The sequence below is a fragment of the Orbicella faveolata genome, unplaced genomic scaffold (assembly GCF_042242905.1).
Source record: "Orbicella faveolata isolate gen_17 unplaced genomic scaffold, um_ofav_v1 contig_1, whole genome shotgun sequence".
Lineage (NCBI taxonomy): Eukaryota > Metazoa > Cnidaria > Anthozoa > Scleractinia > Merulinidae > Orbicella > Orbicella faveolata.
The window spans coordinates 22,119,848-22,141,381 of NW_028301536.1; the positions used below are offsets into that span (position 1 = coordinate 22,119,848).

General features: G+C 37.1%; 2 protein-coding genes across 2 annotated transcripts; one reads left to right on the forward strand and one right to left on the reverse strand.

The window, feature by feature from the left end:
- Positions 1-456: 456 nt before the first annotated feature.
- On the reverse strand, positions 457-9,210 carry LOC110066428 (wee1-like protein kinase). The gene is made up of 15 exons (XM_020773657.2): positions 8,544-9,210; positions 7,470-7,539; positions 6,340-6,451; positions 5,978-6,035; positions 5,643-5,764; positions 5,455-5,549; positions 5,229-5,280; positions 4,369-4,485; positions 3,968-4,053; positions 3,060-3,119; positions 2,694-2,743; positions 2,170-2,227; positions 1,499-1,588; positions 1,305-1,360; positions 457-842 (listed from the first exon to the last, which is right to left on the reverse strand). The coding sequence occupies exons 1-15, from the start codon at positions 9,047-9,049 to the stop codon at positions 710-712; spliced, it is 1,665 nt and encodes a 554-aa protein (XP_020629316.2). The 5' UTR covers positions 9,050-9,210; the 3' UTR covers positions 457-709.
- A 152-nt stretch (positions 9,211-9,362) lies between these two features.
- On the forward strand, positions 9,363-19,462 carry LOC149118409 (ras-like protein RAS2). The gene is made up of 8 exons (XM_089295768.1): positions 9,363-9,975; positions 13,760-13,782; positions 14,313-14,392; positions 15,186-15,239; positions 15,604-15,661; positions 16,840-16,881; positions 17,744-17,820; positions 17,991-19,462. The coding sequence occupies exons 1-8, from the start codon at positions 9,792-9,794 to the stop codon at positions 18,064-18,066; spliced, it is 594 nt and encodes a 197-aa protein (XP_089151894.1). The 5' UTR covers positions 9,363-9,791; the 3' UTR covers positions 18,067-19,462.
- Positions 19,463-21,534: the final 2,072 nt, after the last annotated feature.

Sequence of the window (21,534 nt, forward strand, 5' to 3'; positions counted from 1 at the left end):
AATTTTATTGAACCATTCTGCACCCCTGGTCATTCTAACTGCAGTAGAAGTTAGAATTTGCAGGAGGAAGCTCCAAGTGTTTGTCATCAATGGGGTATCTCAAAATAATTATTATAGTCTAGATTTTTCAGGTTCATCATTTGAGATCTGTCTCCATCATAAAAATCCTTCTCCCTTTTTGTTTTACTGTTATTTTCCTCTCTATTGTTTTAGTTTTCACTTCAGTGAAGTTTTATTTTTTAGGTTTCCCTTGGTTTGAAGGTGATTTTGTGATCACAAAAATACTCTGTCTCAATGTACATGTAACATGACATAGTCCCTTAACAGGAAGGACATTTAAGCAATTTTTTGGTCACTCTAGGATGAGGACACTTCATATAATGTCAAGGCTTTAGCATTTTTTGAAGTAAAACTAAACTTATATGCCCATGACAAAATAAACAATTTTATACATCATTGCTGTTAAAAAAATGTTTATTGAATATCACCTAAAATGTTCATTTATATACAAAATTAATCATTTTGTTACTTAAAAAATTATTTTATTTGATATAAGACCCTTTATAAAATGTAAAAAAATATCCAAATGTTTATGCAAAATTAATGTAAAATTTCATGGTAAGTTTTGAAAATCCTGTTTAAAACAGTAACATAGTTTGATTGTGAAACAAGGAACTATTTACAACAGTGAACATTTAACTCCAAACATTCACATTATCACGCTCAAACTCATACTCCTGTTAACTTTCTGTCCTATTACTCTAGAACTGCGGGCTTGAGTCCCAAGTCCTATTTTGGGTCTTGGAAGGTTGTTTTGATGTACTCTTGCCTCTTCCAGCTCCCTAAAAAAGCCAAACATTAAATTTGATCAGAAGTGTACTTATTTTGAGGAATTGGTTTAACTAGTTTTCCCATTACAGTTTATCTTTAGTTTCAAGACCATCCAGACAAATTAAAATCATCACAAAAATTACATCACTAACACAGGGTTTGATCATATTATTTCTGCTTGCCCAAGGCTAGAGAATTAAACTTGTAGAGGTAATGTTCAGAGTTGGTTAGACTACATGTACTAGTAAGGTAAAATTTACATGTAGTCTAGTGGCTGGTACAAATATTTGAGATGCTCTTTGTATCAATACCTTGGACGTGTGATTGGTATTTTGTCAGTGTGAGCTACTATGGGTAATATTTACAGTCCTGTATTTTTGACCAGTAACTGGACTGACAAGGTGTTGCACATCTTGATCAATGTTGATCATGGCAATAATACGTTCTTGTAAAGTAAGAAGGATTCATTGTACCTTGAAAGGACCTCATTTTTAAATTTTTCTGCATTCAACTCCTTCTTTAGCTGGGCCTGTAAAAAATGAACAAGTGATTTCAGTGCAATTGGCTGAATCACTTAAACATCTTATCAAAAAAGTACTTTACATGTCATTGGTTAAAGATTCAGCCACACTAAATTGAAATGGTGAAGTAGTGTTGTGTAATGTACCTTGGATTTTGCAGCAAGTGGACAAAGAACTTGGTTTTGTTTCAGGGCTGTTGCAGATGGTCTGTTACTTGCTACAGGGTCAATCATAAGCTGGAAAAGAGATTAAAGAAGTTAATTATATTTTATACAGTAAAAAAATAAATAAATAAATAAATAACTTTATTTATGTGTCAAATGTATTTAGCATTGTTATGCTAATTGGGGACACTTTAAATAAATAAACAAACATTGCAAATGGAACATAAACTATTAAGAATCCCAACTAGTAGGAGGCTGACCAGTTGGCTATTTACACAACATGGCCGAGGAGTTGAGTTTGGGACTACTGAGAAAAAAATCCAGATAGCGGTAGGTAGGAGGATTTGAGCCAGGGACCTCCAGATTTCAAATCCCACGCCCTAAACCACTCAGCCACGCGACCTCTAGTATAATTATATCCAACATTTAATCAAACATGACTAGGAGTAAACAAAAATAAGTGTACATACTTCTCATTCTTAAATTGTATATTTTTGCACATGTGTACTGCTCAACAGAGAAGAATGCATGTACATCTTAATAAATAGGAATACTGAATGTTTAATGCTGAAGTGCTTGAAAGTAGCAAAGATCATTATTTTCACTGAGATGAAAAACAGTGTCCATTTACAACAGTTTTGAATAGCACTAACCTTTAAAAGTGAGTTCATTTCATTTGAGATATGTTCAAGGTTTGGTAGATGCCCCCTCCTAAGGGAAGAAATAAGTAATTTGTTACGAGTATCATTGAAGAGCAGGGTTGTTTCCCGACAGAACTCAGGATCGCCGGTAACAGCAACAAACTAATTTATTTCCATAAGATAACTTCACGAATTTACAGCACTAAGCTTTTTCAAATTTGAATCAATCTCTCTTACAGAAGAAACACTCGCTCTAATTTACATGAGGCTTAAAGTTCTAGAAACTTCTATTTGGAACTAAATTAAGTAGTTTGACACAGTTTCTAATCTGAGTAATTACATAAGGATCAGGATGTGCTGGAATGTTCTTATACAAATTGGTCATGGCTGAATGACTTTCAGTTCTAGATTGTTCTAGAAATTGACGTAGACAATTTTTCGTAACATAGTTTTAGTCCAATCTCTGTTAGGGCAATGTGTGTTTTGGACTCAGCTGCAAGAATTTTGTTGCTAGATATTTTGTTATAGCTACAAACCTGATTTCATGCCATTTTTCGCCATTCTTTGGAAGTTCTGGTCCTCCACCCTTACAGTAAAAAGAGAATATAATTGTCATTTTTGTCTAATGCTGTAGGCTTGTTTACGCCATCCACTTCTTACAAGCCATTGATGTTAGCTATAGTTATGCAGTCAAGAAGTCTTTGGCAAGGGACGCTATCTTAGTTTAAATGAGGATTTGAAACGACAGCAGTTTTTTTTATTTGGTTACTGTTCATGTAGATTAACAAGTTTTGCACCAGAGTTTTGTTGGTTCACTTTAGACTGCAGGGCCGTAGCCAGAAAAAATTACGACTGAGGCAATGTCCAGGAAAAAATTACGACTGAAGCAATGTGATACTCACAGCCAAATAAACAGTTAATGCTAAAGCAAAAATGTCAGCCTTGGGTAATGCAGAGTAGTCCTGAAACAGACACATAACAAAACAAATTATGTTAGTTAACACTGACCACCAGGATGTTAACCTGTGAATGATGCTGTGTCTTATTAACTTTCATCACTAGTTGATACAATTACCAGTAATGGCATATCAATGTATCTAACTTTTGATGATCCATTGTGCCCCAAATGTACATGTACAATGTGATTTATAAAAGCTGGTTTTGACTGGAGACAGAGTCGGAGTCAAGGTTGGAAAAGGCTTTTAGCCAGGTGGGTGTCCAGGCTTCCAATGGATGAAAATTGTTTTATTTTTCACGTTGCCTTGTAAATTGTTCATTTTAGCAGACCCTACAGCACACAGCACACCCATGTTTCAGATCCTGGCCAAAAGCCTGAGTCAGAGTTGAAAGAGCACTTATGGCCTAGGGAAAATCAAAAATTGAAGTTGTAGGCGAAGTCATAAGCTCAACTGAATCAGAGTTGGAAGCAGAAGTGAAGAGCAAACCAATCACAATGCTAGTTCTCAGGCATTCTGATTCGTTATTCTTCAGCTTCTGCTTGCCACTCTGACAATCTAGTTTTCACTAGATCATAAGCAACAGAGTCAGAGGCAGAATCTGTATTCCACTTCTGACTCTGTTGGTTTGATTTTCCTGAGATCGTATCGCTCTGCACTTCTCATCAAACTTGAACTCCAACTCCAGTGAAAACCAGTCTTAAATGACATTGCACCACAGTCCCATTATTGTTCTAAACTCTAAATGTATACTGTCTTGACAAATTTATGGAAGCATGCTGACGACAATCATGAACGGTTAGCTCAGGTTATTGTTTCATGTTTAGATGTAATTATCTAATAACTTTACTTACCTCTTGTAGTATTTCATTGGGTAAAAATCTACAGTCGCCTTCCTCCACTTGTGGATTACTTATTGAAGTCACATGACCCAAGTCACCTATGTGTACGAAACAAACACAACAAGAAATTATCATTTTTGATGTAATTTGTTGTTACTGGCTTTAGACTTAAAATTTCACCAGTTTACTACATGTATGCTGCAGAGTTTCAATTTACATGTACACTTTATCTCCAATCTGAGTCATTTCATTCCACAATAAATATTCTAGTGTTTGATATTTATTTCTGATATGACTATGTTCAGCAAAAAATAAAAACAAACAAACAAAAATGTCAGAATAAAGATGTTAGTTTTACATACAATGTAATGACAATTTTTCTAGCTAAACATGTTTGTGAGACTCAAGCGTACCTATTTTGTAAAGTGGCATTCTTTTTCGTGGACCAGGAGTTTCATTTTCATCAAATCCTTCATCACCACTGTTGTGGCATTCATCTACATCTGTGTTAAAGCTAATGAAGATATTCCCTGAAAAGTAACAAAAAGTGAGCATGCAGTAGAGCAATTAGCAAACCCACCAAAACTTTGTCAGGAAAGACTCTCATCTGTTCACAAGGTTAAAAAAAAAACACAAAAAAAACTCCTACTAATATGTACTGTTGGGAGATTTGTGCTTCTCTTGTGGGCCTCTTTGATGTGGACACACACTGTACAGAATGGTGTGTCTATAATTTTTTTCTAAATGGATGTGTCTGTAGGGAGATCTGCAATTATTGTAACAAAGAATTACATGTAATTACATGTATATGCAAGTTTGCAAGCCCTAGTATTTCACAGTAATGATCGTTTCCAGTACCATGACGTTATCATGAATCAGAATAGCAGAACAGAAAAAATGGTTGTGATGGACATCTTCAGCCTTGCTGATCAAACTTCATTTCATACATTTTTATTCTGCTCTAATTTTTAACAAGTGCAGTAATTCCTTTGATTAGCACTTTGATTGTATATGAAACTAAAATGTTGTTTCATGTCACCTATCTAAACATCTTGTATCCGACCATCCAAAGTGTATCACGTGAATGTGCAATGCAGTCTGGGACAGATTTAAGATTATCTAATACTATTTTTGTTTCTTTTATTTGTGTCCAAATCAAGCTTGAAATTTTGTAACAAAAAAATTTCCGCTACTGATTGTTTCCCACAATCACTAATAACTGAAAACATGTTACTGATGAAAAGTGAACTACTAAGGCTCGAGTATGGCCTACCAGGTTTGATGTCCATATGAACCAAACCTAAAGAATGGATATACTTTAAACCCTGCATGTTAAAAATAAAAGGAAAAAAGTGTAATTAGAACAAATCAAAAATGTAATGGAGTTGGTGTATTAAGAAGTACAGTGTCAAACAGTCGCTGGCTGCTTTTAAATGCATTTATATTCAGAGAACTTAAACCAAAGTCATTTATAACATTGCATCATATGATGTGATCACCTCAGCTACTTGAATAAGAAGTGGTTTTAATTCTCCTTCTGTCATAACTTCATTTGAGTTGTTATTTTTTTCAATCAAGTCAGCCAGACTACCCCCTGAAAAAAATGTAATAATAGCTTGTGTTAGTGTACATTAGGGAAAAGACTGAAAAGGTAAGATTCTTCTTCAACAAGTTATGTCTAGCAAACCTTCACAGTATTCATTCTGTATCAACATGTGTCCATCTTCTGCCCATGCAGAGTAATATCGAACGACGTGAGGGTTTTTTCCTAAGACAGCATGGGCATATACCTCACGCATAGCATTTTGCCTGGAGACAAATCAAATTGCAATTGTGTGTATTTTAGTGCATAATGTTCAGGTGTAATAGTGAGTAACAGAGCTACATATGTTACAAATTTGTGCCATATGGCACTATCGGGACTTAAAGGGTTAAGATGTTGAATAAATAGCAACAGGTAACTGACTTCATGCTTTGAAAAATTGTAAATGACCAAAAATTACTTATAAAAATAATACTTACTCATTTACAGAGCCTGCAACTGGTTTCAGTGACCGCTTTAATGCATAGATACATCCATCTAATTTGAAAAGACAATATTTTCTGCTTATACTATAGATACCATTATAAAACCAACATGTAAATAATAATCTTACACTGTATTCCAGCTTCGTCTGGCTAAGTCAACTTCATCTGCTGCAGGAGCTCAGCACAAGAAACATACTTTTTTTTAGAAAATAATGTTGTTTACTGTTTGAGTCAATGTTTTGACAGTGCTTTTCATTCAAAAAAAAGTGTTGGGTGATCCTGAATGAAGTTTCCTCAGGGTAAAATAATTTATTGTGTGATCCTTTGTTTTTGTCAGGAATGATATGAATACCCACCTAATCTGTTGACGCATTTATGAACTGAGCCAAACTGGCCTGATCCTATAGTGCTTATTTCAGCAAACTCAGCATTATAACGTGAAATGTTACTCTCATGGAGCGCGAGTTTCTGCAAAATTAATGAAAAGTTGAGTCAACTGAAGGTATATAAAGTGCAACAGCAGATTTTACAGTCAATGGAAAAACCACCCCAGCAATTAGAAATGATATTGACTACCAGAGCAGGGTTCTCCCTAGTTTTCAACGCAACAGGTAAGGGACCTTTTCAAACTGGTAAAGCATTTGGTTAATGTTGGACGTTCTGCAAAGGACAAGCGACAATTTGAACTTTTGCACCACGTTGGTTGAGCTAAGGTTAGCGCTGTCCCTCTATGTATAAAAATAACCTTCACACAATCAAGTTTTCTCTCTCTAGCCTTACTGACTGCTTGTGTTCCTCTGAACTGCCATGCTCTGATATTGCGGCCTTCCTGTAGCGTGTACCGGGCGCAGTAGCATATTTCACATTTTCTCCTGTTTTAATATGCTTTGTACCAGTTCTTACAAAGACAACAAAACATTCCCTCGCCCTCTTTAAATGCCAGACACCATACACTACTTTTAATGCAGAATACAATGTCATCATCAATCCAGTCATGCCTGAAAACATGGGGCTTTGATGGCAACTGCCTGCTTATTTCACTTTAAATGCGTATTTTAAATGAGCGTTTACAGGCGGTAATAAGTGCTCTTACAAGTGGTAAATTTTACTGGTTACCGCCTGATAAGGAGAACCCTGCCAGAGACTCTGACTTAAAGAACAAGGGAAAACTGGGTCTTAAGATTTTTTTGTTATTTTCCCGGTCTACTGGGCACATCATAGTCTGTTCCAGGTTTTCTTAGTTCTATCTCATTTTGTGAGATGCTAACAACATTGCTTGTGTTCATGGCACAACATCACCATAATACAATAAGATTTTGCACTGTGTATCATGTGAGTAATAGATGCTAGCCTCCCATGCAGACGCTCTTTGGACTCATCACGCAATCTTCCTCCCTCATGATATGTGGAGGAGGTTCAAAGATTGGATGATGAACCAAAGAGCATCTGCACGGGAGGCTAAATGGATGCCTGCTTACAAGCTCACCTTGGCTGGATTTCCAAATATTTCATCATCCATGTCTTCATCATCATTATCATTACAAACTGAACCATCCCTGAAAATGAATTTAGCAGTACTCAGGCATAGTGGATGTTGGGACAGTCACATGAGACATCAGCTTTATCTTATAGAAGAGTCTTGATCCTAGTGATGCTAGACACAGTAATTACATATGAGCCTACATTGTAGTAAATAGTGAGGCTCCACATAGCCCAGTGGCTAGAGCGCCTGGCAAGTATCTGGGAGGTCATGATTTCAAGGCTTTGAATTATTTTTTTCTTTTTCCTACACTGATCACACATGACAAGAGCATTTAAATCTTCCTCAAGGGTTTTACTGTTCTAAAAGTTGTCCTGTATGCATATATAACACCCAACCAATTTTGAGTCTTTAGGAAGGAATGATGCTTTGGAGGGTCAAAATCTCAAAAGTTGCCCTTTTGAGAACCAAAATCACCCCAGACTTGCACTTTTGGCATTGAAATTTTGGACGTGGCGTACAACATATGTGTTCCCACTTCTCTATTTACACAGGAAATGTGACGCAAAAGAGGGCAAGGAGTGGGAGAGAGGGAGATACATAGCAATAAATGAATTTCTTTTATTTAAACCAAACGTTTTAGTACCTGGCTGCCACAAATGCCATGGCTAGCATATAACTCAGAAATAATTTTTTTTAATTTTTTTTTTTTTAATCAGACTGACAGTCTTGTAAACAATAATTTATTGACCGTCCCATCTTGCTAACAAAGTCCAGTGGGCGGGGAGTGGCAAAATGGCAGTTGGTAGTACAAATCAAAGTTGCAGGAGATCCATTTGTTTACATGACCTGGTAAAAAAAAAACCCTGTAATAACAAGAGCAAGTTCATAATCTCGTGTCCCTTACTACAGGGAAAGATTACTCCGCAGTTCAAGTAGATTATGAATTAGGTACGCCTAATAAGTCACATTGCAAAAGACAAGTCTACAAACACAGCCGTTCAATACAATAGTGCCATTGAAAGCAAAATTACATTAAAGCGAAACCATGTACAATATATTGTAAACCTGAAAACTTACCCTCCATCTCCATTTCTTGCTCGCTTTGCACCGATGGCAGAAGCGTCCGGAGTAAACGGATTGACGTTTGCAGCCATTTTGCGCGATCGCGGCCCCATTCGAGGTTCGCTTTCAAATCCACGACTCTTCAGTAGACCACGACGTAATCTTGACACGGGTTTTTTGAAATCTACCGTGCGATTGACTGCAGACGAGCGTTCGAGTAAACTTTTAGGCGTTTGCGGCGAGTCAAACAAGCGAAGCGCTCCAAGCGAAGGTGGCGACAGCGGCGGAGTGGTGGGGTCGTTCATTTCACTTTTGACTGGTGATTCATCCGACAAGGAATCTCTGAAAGGACTCGAAAACCCGAGATCCCAGCCTTCGTCCATGAATTCAGGCGACATTGATTCCACAAGCCGTGAAGAACTCGCGTTGCTGGCCGTCTCTGTTGACGACCTGTCCATTCCACAGTCGGTTTCTTCGAGCACAAATGGAAGGCGTCCCAATCGAGATTTTATGAACGCCATCAAAGCAAGCCGTTATAAAATGATCGTAGTACGTTTCAAGAACTATTTCGATAAATTTGGACTGAAAATGAGCGAAACTGCAACTAAAATCCAAGACGCCGAGCGTGAAATGCAGTGAATGAAGGAGTGAATTTGCGTAATAAACGGTGCGACAAACAAATGTTTGATCCAGCCAATCAGAAGCTTTCAGATCATGTGACTTACCGAATTTGGCGGGAAACTGCGATAATGATCTCACCCTCCCCTACTGCGCTATCAGAAATATTCCTCTGGAAACTTTTTTAGATTTTTTTTTTTTCATTTCAGTGTTGTTTAATCAGGTGTTTAAAGCGGTATTACAATTGTACAGAAGTCCTCTTAAAGGAAAACGTGTGATTTGTTTTGTCGATCTTTATTTGACGACTACCTCTATAAAGAAGTATGGAAAACTTCCGCCAAATTGAATGTAGATTCTTAGACTACAACGATTAAAGCGGAAGAAAAATTGATCCATTGCTAAGAATTGTTTATTACAGGAAAAATATCTATAAGCATTTGCCCGGTCGATATCACATTACTACTAAACGGGAAACCATCTTGTCCCGTAGGAACTGGGTACCAATGATATGCCAAGAATTGTCCCCTCCACCCAAAGTTGTGTTCCACTCCTTGAAGTATTCGAAGTTTACACTGCGGCGAAGGATTCTCCCCCTAAACAAGGTTCCTTTCTGTTATTCACGGTTGCTTTCTCAGATTTTGTGACATGGCTAAACCAGGAGATGCTGACAAGCAGTACAAACTGGTGGTTGTCGGAGGTGGCGGCGTTGGCAAGTCCGCGCTCACAATTCAGTTTATTCAATCACATTTTGTCAGTGACTATGATCCAACAATCGAAGACAGCTACCGTAAACAGTGTGTCATCGATGAAAAAGTCGCACATTTAGACAGTAAGTGAAGAACTTGTGTTGTTTCGCTGTCAAATTAGTTATGGTAGAACGCTACGAAGTAGCATAACCTGATCGTATGGGCCGAGTTGGGAGTGTCAAAAGCTACAACCCTGCAAAACCGAAGAAATTCGCAGTCGAATATCCCAGTAATTCATTTTCAACATTTTTGGAGTACAGTTAACCACTATTTTTAGATAGATTTTTATTTCTATGTCTTTGAGATACACAAGATAACGCACAAGTGTTTAAAATCCTATAGTATAAATTTTGTTCAGTGTGTATGGAAATAATGGTCACAGTTCACACGTTCATATTTGGGAATGGGAACAAATATTCCTGCCGCGAATTGTTGTGTATACAGACCACAACAATATCTATTTAATGGGAAATTACAGCCTTAATTATATACTTATTTGAGACTTGCATTAACCGCAAAAAGTAAAGCGTCGTTTTACCTTAATTAGGGAACAGAAGAAAGCAGATCAGCTTGCCGAAGTTGTTACATATGGCTGCATTCTTAGATCTTTGACTGAACCTGTTCGGTCACAATATGTCACTTCTCAGCTCTTTAAAAATACGATCTTGATTTGCAGCTTGAAATCAATTTTCTTCGATATATTTTTACAAACTACGCAATCTTGCATGGAATACGGTTTTAAAGTGAAACTGTAAAGCGGTATGAGGAAGATTTGTTCTTACTATTAGCAAATTGTTTTGATAGCTTAAGCTCAAATGTGAAAGAAATGATCACACCTTTTGGTTAATCGTTATTTTGAAACAAAAGGCATACATTCTTTATTGTTGTGAATCTTTGGATACACCACAAAATTAGAATGTCAGAATTATTGTTGAGAGTCAAACATTCTTTTATACCCAAAATAAAGGTGACGTACAAGATTCGACGATTCCATGTAGATGGAAAAAAATGAAACTAATTACATTATTTAGAAGCTATTTGTTTTCCTGATTGAAATTTGTCAGTTTTCACCTGTACACTAATAAGTTGAATGCAATGATGGAAATCTTGTTTTGTTTTAATGATAAAAAGAATAAGTTTTTAGTGATATTCAGATCATCTTATAACCTGACCGAAACACATTTTCTTACAACCTCCTTCAAAGTAATATATATATTTTATAATTCCATTTGTTTTTGTTTGGAGACTGAAACAAATGCTTAAAACATTTTAACTGAAAATGATACCTTAAGAAATGTTGTTTGAATATTCATTTGTGAGAGATTTCCTGCCCATTACTCACAGTTGACTTATTCATTTTTACTGACATGGACAAAAAAAATTACCATAATTTTTAATTTTTTTTTGCATTATAATTATTACATTTTGTTTTTTAGAAAAGAAACATTTAACCTTTCAAATTTCCCCCACTGCTAGATTGTTTTGATAACTCCTTCTTACCATTGTTTAGCTGTACTGTCCTTAAGAAAACCCCAACTAATTTCTCTCCAGGTAAATGTTCAGTGAACTAGGAGTTTTAGTATCAGAGTAGGGGATGGCATTAGAGTTCAAAAAAAACACTGTCAATACAATCTTGGCAGGTTTGATAAAAACAGCTCTAGTTTCTGGGTTTTGGAACATAATTTGTGCGACTCGGTTGAAATTGTGAATCTTTTTAGAACTGAACAGTTTGTTTGTTATTTATTTTGCCATGAGTTTGGTGAGTGCAGTTTTATTTTGTTTTGTCTCAGCAAACAAAGCACAACATGGCTCAAAGGTTGAATTATTTTAATAACTCAGTAGGAAGAGATTCTGACTCAACAGTCAAATTTATTGCCTCAACAAGCGAAGAATACTGTAAGTGATCTGGCTCAATGGTCTCAACGGGCAAAGCATAATGGGAAGGATTTTTATCTTGGGCCAAATTTGCTTTAACACAGAGCTATTTTGCATCGCACCTTTCTCCCATGACCAGCAAGCTGTAGATAACAGTTTACTCAACATAAGCATTTTGCCTGATACTTCACTTCTCCTGAGTGCACCATGAAAAACCTATCTCCATGAAGTAGGAATTGATCTATACCTTTCGCAGCCCCATTCGCAAGTCAGCAAAAAGCACTCACATAATAGAACAGCCAAACATGGTGAGATACGTCTTTTATTAAAAACTGGATCATTGAATAATGCAATTAAGGGTTTTTTAATTGGCTTAGCTATCACAGTATATGAGCCATTATTGTGTGCTCTACAAATATGCTAAGCATATGCATACCTTTTTGGGGTGCCTCATTGACTATCTACCGTCTCATATCCACAAACACTTATAATTGAGAAATTTCTCTAGCCTTCCTTGAGATTCGTAACTGAACTGTTCATGGTCTTCGGTAGTTGATGAATATATTTTCATGAGCAAAATTCTAAGACATCACAATAAAATTAAAAAAGGAATTTTTTGGATAAAACTGGAACTTTGGAAATTTAGTGACAGAACCTTCCACAGATCTCTTTCCATGTGCAATTTTAAGTGACATCATTGCAGGTGTGGATGAACTAGCCTGCATTGCAGACTGAAACTTTGCTGTAAATAACCGTCTACAAATTAGTGCACAAATCCTTGTTCAAAACTCCCAATGTGCTAATAGGATCTGAGTAGCATGTGTGATTGGTCTCTTCATCACGCAATTGTTTAATACTGTGGTAAATAGCTCTCATTGGGTAAGGGAATCTTGGGCACTGTCTATAACTGGAAATGATCAGTGACTGGAAATACCTTGCAGCTTGAATTGTGTTAGACCTTCTCCTTGAACAACAAGATGAGAGGAAATCATTCTTCCAAGGGAAAAACAATTTTGTGAATTTACTCACATAGTCATTGTCCCGGACATCGTAAATATCAAACTTCGTGTTTCAAGTGTTGTCATTATTTCACTGTTGCAATTGCTGATGGAGGGCCGAGTTCAGTATTTGACCAAATTGGCTATTCCAGTTATTTTGGCAACTGATGACCAAGACCCAGAGATCATTTAGCTGGTTTTGAATGGAAACTACATTTTAGTGTTTGATTCACTTAAGTGTTTGTTGCCTACTGCCATGTGGAGGTGATAACAATGTGGTGACAGGCCTACACAACTAATAGTGGGGGGGGGGGGGGAGGGGGGGGAGGGGAATCTTTGAATATTTTGCTATGCAATGTTTGATTTTGGATTTAATGCCAGTTTTACATTTATTTAGTATTTGTTGGGTGCCCACTGATGTTCAATATTGGGTGATATTGGTGGTTCCTCTTGCTGACCAATTAGAATTGAGAAAGACTTTGAAAGTGACTTCAGGCATTTGTTTTCTTTGTTGGGTGTCTAGAACAAGGTTTTCTGTGTATTTCACAGATGCTAGTAGCTGGCAGTATGCAGCATCTTCAATGCAGGCTAGGATGTACACTGTAAAGGATGACAAAAATCCAACCAACTGCTTTGTATGCTTTTGATTTTACATCTAACAAATTTTGGATATTTTCTGCTATTTATAAAGAAAGGTTGGCTGTCTGGCTATCAGCTATCAGTTACAATCTCAGCCCATTTCTCATCTATTGGTAAATTTTGGTCAATTCTCAGTTATACATCAGTTAAATCCCATCCGGACCCACAACACATACTTACCTGTAGATAACTGTTATATTATTGTTAGTTACAGTTTATTGTAGTATTTCTCACTAGTTAACAGATATTTACTACTGCACTCTGATAACAGTATTTCCAGTGAATTGATCTTTAAATGGTTGTTCAATTCTTATCACTGTGGTATTAATTAATTCTTTTTGTTATCACTCTACAGTTCTTGACACAGCCGGTCAAGAGGTAAGAATCATAATTTTTTCCTATACTGAGTACCAATATCCTTAGGCTAGTAGTTTCTATCAATCAAATGTTTCATGTTATTGTAATTTTAAAATATAAACAAGATAATATTTAGATGAACTAATAAGAATTCTTCTATTTAATAGTGATTTAAATCAGTGTTGTCACTTATTGTATAATAAGTACTTATTTCATGTTATTTCAGCTGTATTATCCCAATTTGTACTTAATGCTACACTTTGCTCTTGCATATTGTGCTGTTATTTTGCACCAATGATATACATGTACATGGCAAATATACATGATAGTCAAATATGCAATAAAGGGAATAGCAGCAGCAACAGCAGAGTACAATTTTCAGTTAATATATAAAGTACACAAATGCCAGGAATTTTTAAGAAGACCTGCTGGAGAACTGCTGAGAAAAATTAAACATTCCCATGTGTTTTATGTAATGTAACAATCATGAAGACCAAGTATACCATCTCCTGTTCAGCATCTTCAAAAAATTGTTTGTTCTTTTTCTTTAGGAATTCAGTGCAATGAGGGAACAGTATATGAGAAATGGTGAAGGATTTTTATTAGTTTTCTCTGTCATAGATCGTTCAAGGTTTGTAAATGCTGAATATTTCGTTTTTTTTTTTTTTTGGATGTGCATCTTGTATAATATTTCATTCAAGTCATATATAAGACAATACTGATGACTTTTATTACACTTATCATGGATCAATCACTTACACTGAGGAACAAATAATTTGTTACAATAATACATTAATATATTAAACACAAAGACTGTGTTTGACCACATTTCCAAGCACCCAGAAGAGAGTTGAAAATACAAGACGTAGCAAAATAATATTTGAGGAACTTCAAGGTGTTTGGAAATGTGGTCAATCACTGTCCTGAGTGTTTGACGTATCTTCTCAGTCAAAACCAAAGCTAAGGAGAAAATGGTGAAATAAAATTGTAAAAAAAAAAATAGGCTAATTAAGATCAGGTATCCAAACTCCATCACAGTCATGATTTCCTTTGTGTAAATTCAAGATAAATTGTTAATGAGTTCAAGAAAAGTATATATCCATGCAGCTGTTCTCTTCTATTTTGAGTGTAAAAATTGGTAAGCTAGTGACCCGTGATAGGCACAGTACAATGTTATTAAGGGGAGTCAAGGCTCAAAAAAAGAGCTGCCTGGTCGTCCGCGATAAGTAGATTTTCCTGCCGGGCAAGTTACTTTTCATTCTCACTTGCCCAAGGGCACAGGCAGGTCATCTGCCAACTAAATGGCAAGAAAAGTAAACTAAGACTTTCCCAGGGCAAGCAAAATTTGAGAACTGCCAGTCTGATCAGTAAGCTGGAAATTAAAGTTTTTTTTAAGCCCTGTGAGTGTTCTTTTTTGCTTACAGCTTTGAAGAAGTAAGGCGCACATTTCATCCACAGATACTACGTGTAAAGGACAGGTGTGTTTGTATGGATTTAATGCATGATGTTCTTATGATTTACACTTAATCCAGCTATCATATGTTCCATTGTTCTCTTGCTTTAGCCACATGACTTGCCTAACATTCAGAGATGTGACATGCTTCTGTGATCTTTAAGTCTTACATGTAACATGCAGGGACATGGCATTTTTTTCTCTCTACATTTGTGACACGTTCCACTCTCTACTTACGACACCAGAATGATCTATTACAATGTATTAAAAATTGAAGAAAGCTCTTATTGTAATTTGAAGCCATTTATGAATATATAAAATTTCAGAATTGCAATTTTTTGAAAGCCCTCTTTTCATATGACACTGTTTTTCACTTTTTGATAATACAGGTCAGAGTTCCCAATGATTTTGGTTGGAAACAAGTCTGATTTAGAACCAGAAAGAACAGTAAGTCACTTTCAAAATATTGAGAGTTTTGTAGCCAATATCAAGGGCCTGTGGAGGGGAGGGAGGGTGGACTTTACTCTTTAATAGCCCATTTTTGTTAGTATATAATAGGTTATTGACCAAGTGTGAGGTCAAGGTGGCTGGATATTGGCTGAGACAGAGTCAAGGTCCATAAATATGCAAAAAAAGAGTGAGGTCAATATCCAGACATCTTGACTGAACAGGCTTGGTCAATAAAGGATTGGAAACACAACACTATTTTGTTGCAGGATACAGCAGGGAGATGCGGTGGCCTCATGGTTAGTGTGCTCGTCTCCGGATCGAGCGGTTTGGGTTCGAGCCCTGACCGGGGACATTGTGTTGTGTTCTTGGGCAAGACACTTTACTCTCACAGTGCCTCTCTCCACCCAGGTGTATAAATGGGTACCGGCGAACTTAATGCTGGGGGTGACCCTGCGATGGACTAGCATCCCATCCAGGGGGGAGTAGAAATACTCCTAGTCGCTTCATGCTACAGAAACCGGGATAAGCTCTGGCCTGATGGGCCACTTGGCTTGTACGCAGACTTTACCTTTTTTACCATACAGCAGGTACTATTAAGTGGGCAAGATAGTGCCATCTTGCCCACTTGGGAAGCCAATCACAGCACAGGATTCGGTTCATCTTGCCCACTCACGGAGCTAGCGATATAATAAATATTAGACTGTTGCTTAAGTATAATGTTATTGTCATCTGTATTGGTCTAAATTAGGGTATGGTTTGTGTATTTGGGCCAGAAAATAGGTATAATTCTTAGAATTTTTATCATGATTACAATAACACTATTCATCGAGTGAAAAGTGCATTTCATTATCAGCATGAATTGAAAGCTCTTCTTAAAGTTTATGCAGACCAAAGCACACTGTAGTTCCCTGGAAGAGTCTGGCTGGCAGTAGGGTATCTATATTTGGGTCAGATATGAAAGAGAGTGTGAAATGTTTTTGTCTGAAATAGAGAATAGTTTCCTGATTGAGAAGTGTGCCACAGACCCACACCCACATTTTTGGGTGTCCCCTGGCCCCATTTTGTCAACCATCATATGGTAGGCTTGTTTGTTTGTTTTGTTTTGTTTTGTTTTTTTTGTTCATGTTTGTTATGTCCTGCAACATTGAAACCATTTGGTTGTTTACTTTGTTCAGGTGTCAACATCAGAAGGTCAAGAATTGGCCAGCGAACTCAAGGTACAAAATCAGGGTACTTACCTACTGAGACATGTAAAAAATCTGAATTTGCCAGTATAACAAACATTAGGGGTGCAAGACAACACCTGTTCCATCCAGCCCAGCAATGCAGAGAACTCATATCGCTACAACTCCTTCTCTTCTTGGCATGCGTTACCACTGGAAATTACATGTTGTGAAATTAGGCCTGCTCTAAGACTCCATCTCTTTGAATAGTTGCACAATGGGCACCAAAAATTCTAAACTCAAGATTCATGCATGCTTTTATTAAAGGGGCAAACAAAGATGCCAAGATATCCATGAAGGGTTTCAGCAGCACTAGATTCAAACAACGTTTCCAAGAAAATATACACTTGGACTTCTTCAAGCTCCCCCAATAGGCCTGGTCAACCATATGCGTAATTAGTATCTCAAGGAAAGATCCTACACTTGTAACTGTTACTTGAATGTGTTTTGGGTGGTCCAACCCACTCACTGTCTTCTTGCATTTTTGCACTAAGACATTTTTTGACAATATTTCCAAACACCAAGAAGAAAGTTGAAAATATGATGTGCAGCAGATTATTTTTGAAGAACTTTGAGGTCCTTTGAACTTTCAAAATGTGGTCAAACACTGTTTTAGGTGTTTGATACATGTATATCTTCTCAATCGGAACTAAAACTAAGGAGCAAACAGAGAAATATAAGCATAAAAATCTATGTTAATTAAGATCAGATATCCAAACACTTGTCACGGTCATAATTTCCTTTGTTTAAACTTGATGAATCATTATGAGTTTGAGAAAGAAATTGTATTAATTAACCCAAAGTGAAGGTATTACTTTTGAAGTAACTGACCAGCATTGCATCATCTGTTATACAGATTGAATACATTGAAACCAGCGCTAAACAAAGAACCAATGTTGATGCTGCATTCCACGACCTTGTAAGAGCAATCAGGTACAGCATGGTTTTTTTTGTGTCTGTACTGTAGTCTTTGCACAGCAGTACGCGTATCGACCTGGCCATTTGTCATAACTTGATTGTGACTATAGGAAAAACACAAAGACCTAGAGAACCTACATTTTGGTAATAGGTTAAATTTATACAGCTTTGTGTGCTCTTTGCAGGAAATTTTACGCCCAGATGGATGAGCAAGAAAAGAAAAACAAAAACAGCAATAAAAGGAGATGCTTAATTTTGTGACACAGTTTGCTAGTTTTGTTCGATTAGGACTTTCTATTTGTTAAAATGTTTATGTTACAGTATGAGATGATTGAATAGTTGTCAAATTTCAGAACTTATCGCTGCTTGCATGCAAAGAAACAGATGAGCGCTAGTAACAAAAAAGTATCATTCCAAGTTATTTTTGTACAAAATATGCATGTGGTACTAGACTTAACTAAAGAATACAGGGCCGTATCTATAGCCAGGGACTTTTTTCAAAAATTCATTGTGTGAGATCAAGAGAAATGTGTGAATTTTGTTGTCATACAGAGCGTCGCACTTACTTCAAACTTTGTTAAACATGGGCATGTGAATTTATTTTGTACCCTCTTTTTTGTCATGATCAACAAAACATTCCTAATGTAAACAGAGAAATTTATGAACATTACTGATCATGAACGAAACGAACCGTACTACCAGGACTTTAATCACATTTTGCTAATTAATACATGAGACATTGGGAGATCATTCGCAGTAGACCTCGCAGAAATATATGTCTTTTAACGTGGCCCTGAATTCTGCCAGTAGTTCAAACTATAACAAGTACAGTAGGAAGATAGAGTGTCGTTGTTTTAAGAAAAAAATTCCATCATAAAGAGCTTTTTACGTAACAGTTGCAAATATTTATCACAGGATTACTATATTTTTTCATATTTTTTTTCAGTCCTAAATACATAATAGTGTAGTGGTTTTCCTTTAAGCAGTGTATGTTGACGTAACGAAGCATTGGGAAATATTCGCTTCAAACTAATTAATAAATGGAAATGTAGATTTCCTCGATTAGTTGCAACAAAATATATTTTTTTAACTGCCAAACGAATGAGTCGGTTATTTTCAACTTTGTCCATATTACAAACTTCCCTGTCGATCATCACATTACCTCGCAAGCTGCCTTTATGTTTTTTAGCGCTGTCCTACTAAATCAGACCATAGGAGTGTCTTGAGACCTTGCTGAATAATTTAATCATGGTTGGCACCTGTCCCTCTAAAGGGCCTTTATTTTGTAAGCTATTGTGTAGCATACGACTGAGCAGCTTGCACGTCATACCTTGGTTATGTAATGCAATGGCTTTTGCAAATGTACAGTGGAACAAAAATTCTCATGGTTATTCTTTTCAGTTTTCTTCATTACTCTCCTAGCACTTGCCGATTTCGTCAAAAATGTCTAATTTTAAGTACTAGCCATGTTAGAAATAACTTAACAGGGTACGTTTTAGTTCATATGAGTTTTCAATTATTAAGTTTGCAAATTGCGAGTGTCTGAAATGGAGAAAATTAAAGCAATCATGTAGTTATGACAGGGGAAGTTGCTTAAGTAGCTGTTAAAAATAGCGCATACGATCCTACTCTTTGGCAATAAATTAATTTCTCTGTATCTTTTTGAGTTCTGTTCATAAAAGTAATATTTAAGTAATGTTTAAGAGCAGTGGGTGTTTTTTCCTCCAAGAAACGACAAACAAATCGTTGAAACTTCAGACGATGTAAATTTAGGCGCAGCTCAGAGTTGGTTACGTCAGTTGAAGTCTCACTTGAGTGTCGTCCATGGCATTTACGCCTCCATTGTGCTATGTCACTTCCATTGGCGGATCTAGTTGGGGGGGAGATCGCGCCCCCTCCCCTTATTTTGGGTTAAAAAAGAGGAAATCGCAGAAGGAAGAAAAGACGACAGGGCAAGCAAAACAAAACCGGGGCCCCCCTTAGCTCAAGGTCTGGATCCGCCGCTGACTTCTACCTCATTTTTCGCAAATGCCGCTATTGACGTTCAGCCCACCTATTAACCAAGAAATGCTGAAAAGATTAGTCGTGAATAAATAGGTTTACTAGTTTCGTTATTTTTGGGAAACGTTATCATGATAACTATTCACCATGCATAGGGTAGACCCTCTCTAGTCTTTGTCAAATATACATGTATATACACAACAATTAAAGTGGAAGTCTTGAATCCTGCCAGGTATGTCGTAATGTAGTTGCCATGTGACATGAATGATTTGTTTAAGATAGTTTTGAGCTTGCTTGTTCCGGTAAACGTGCGTTGCAGCCATTTGACGTAAGGGTTCCTCTTTCAGGCTGGAGGTTTGATAAGAGGGTAGGGACTCTATGAGCTGAATTAGTAGGAGAAATTGGTAGGGGAAACTTAAAAAATATTTCGAACAGACGCACCTAACAGCTGAAGCTGACTCAATTCAAATTTAAACGTATAGAAAAGGGATACAATTTGCCTACTGTGGATATGTCGAAAAGGGTACCTTTTTGTAAGGAAGGTATGACATAAAAAAGCTATAGGGCTTAGATCTCGGGTTATTGTTAGCCTGTTTATAGGCGTTTGATTCAGCTACCACTTGCCGCAATTCTCTGCGCTGTAGCTTCTCGAACTAGGAAAGGCTACTGGTTGTGCTTCTCAGCATCTTGAACACGTGCAGTTCTTTTTCTCTTTGAAACGACCAAACAGAAAAGAGAAGAGTATAGATATAGGTAAGCTTATTTCGAGTGGCTTATTCCCGACTATCTGCTTGTGTTGGAAGAACAGGAGATCAGATGGCCAGCGCAGTTTTGACAACAAGGTTACCTGTCATGTCGGTGGTTCATCTTCAGTTATTTCTCCCGTCGGTTTCACTTGCGACGCAAGCATAAGCCTAAACGTAAGTGTAAGACACTTATGCGCTAGTGAGGACGGCCGCGACATAAGCATAAACTTCCTTCTTATGCTTATGCTTATGTTCAGTGAGGACATCGTTGACTTAAGCATAAAGTGCTCGCTGATTGGCTGATAGTCTTACGCTTATGCACATGTTCATGCTTATACCAACCGCTTATGCCAGCATGTCCTCACTGGACACAATAACGACATAAGCATAAGCATAAGAAGAACGCAAGGTTTTGATATTCTTAGGCTTAGAGTTATGCTTATGTCGTGGCCGTCCTCACTGACATAAGCACATGCGTAAGCAGAACGGTAGTGAGCACGCCCAGAACACGAACATAACCACGAAGGCATGCGTAGAATGGATAATTGCCTTGTTCTGCTTGTTCTTGTGCTTATGCTTGTGTTGTGCGCGTCCTCAGTACCGTATGCTTGAGCTTAGCATATGCTATGGGCGTTCTCACTACCGTTATGCTTAAGCTTGTGCTTATTTTGAATGTCGTACAGCGGTATTCTCGTGATGCGTGATTAGCTGATTTTATTTTCCGTGAAACGTGGATTCAGGAAATTATTCTTCATGATCCGTGACCAAAAGGTTTTGCGTGACCCGTGAAGAACTTGAATTATTCACCGATATTCGTGATTTCACCACTCAACTCTACGTGATTTTGAGACGCGGGTCCTCCGAATGTCTGTCGAGAGTGACTTAGACATGCGATTTACAATATGGAGCCTTGACTTAGCCTTTCATTATTTTTCCTTCTTCAAACACTTTTTCTAGTGTAAGAACAGGTTACTAAAAAGAG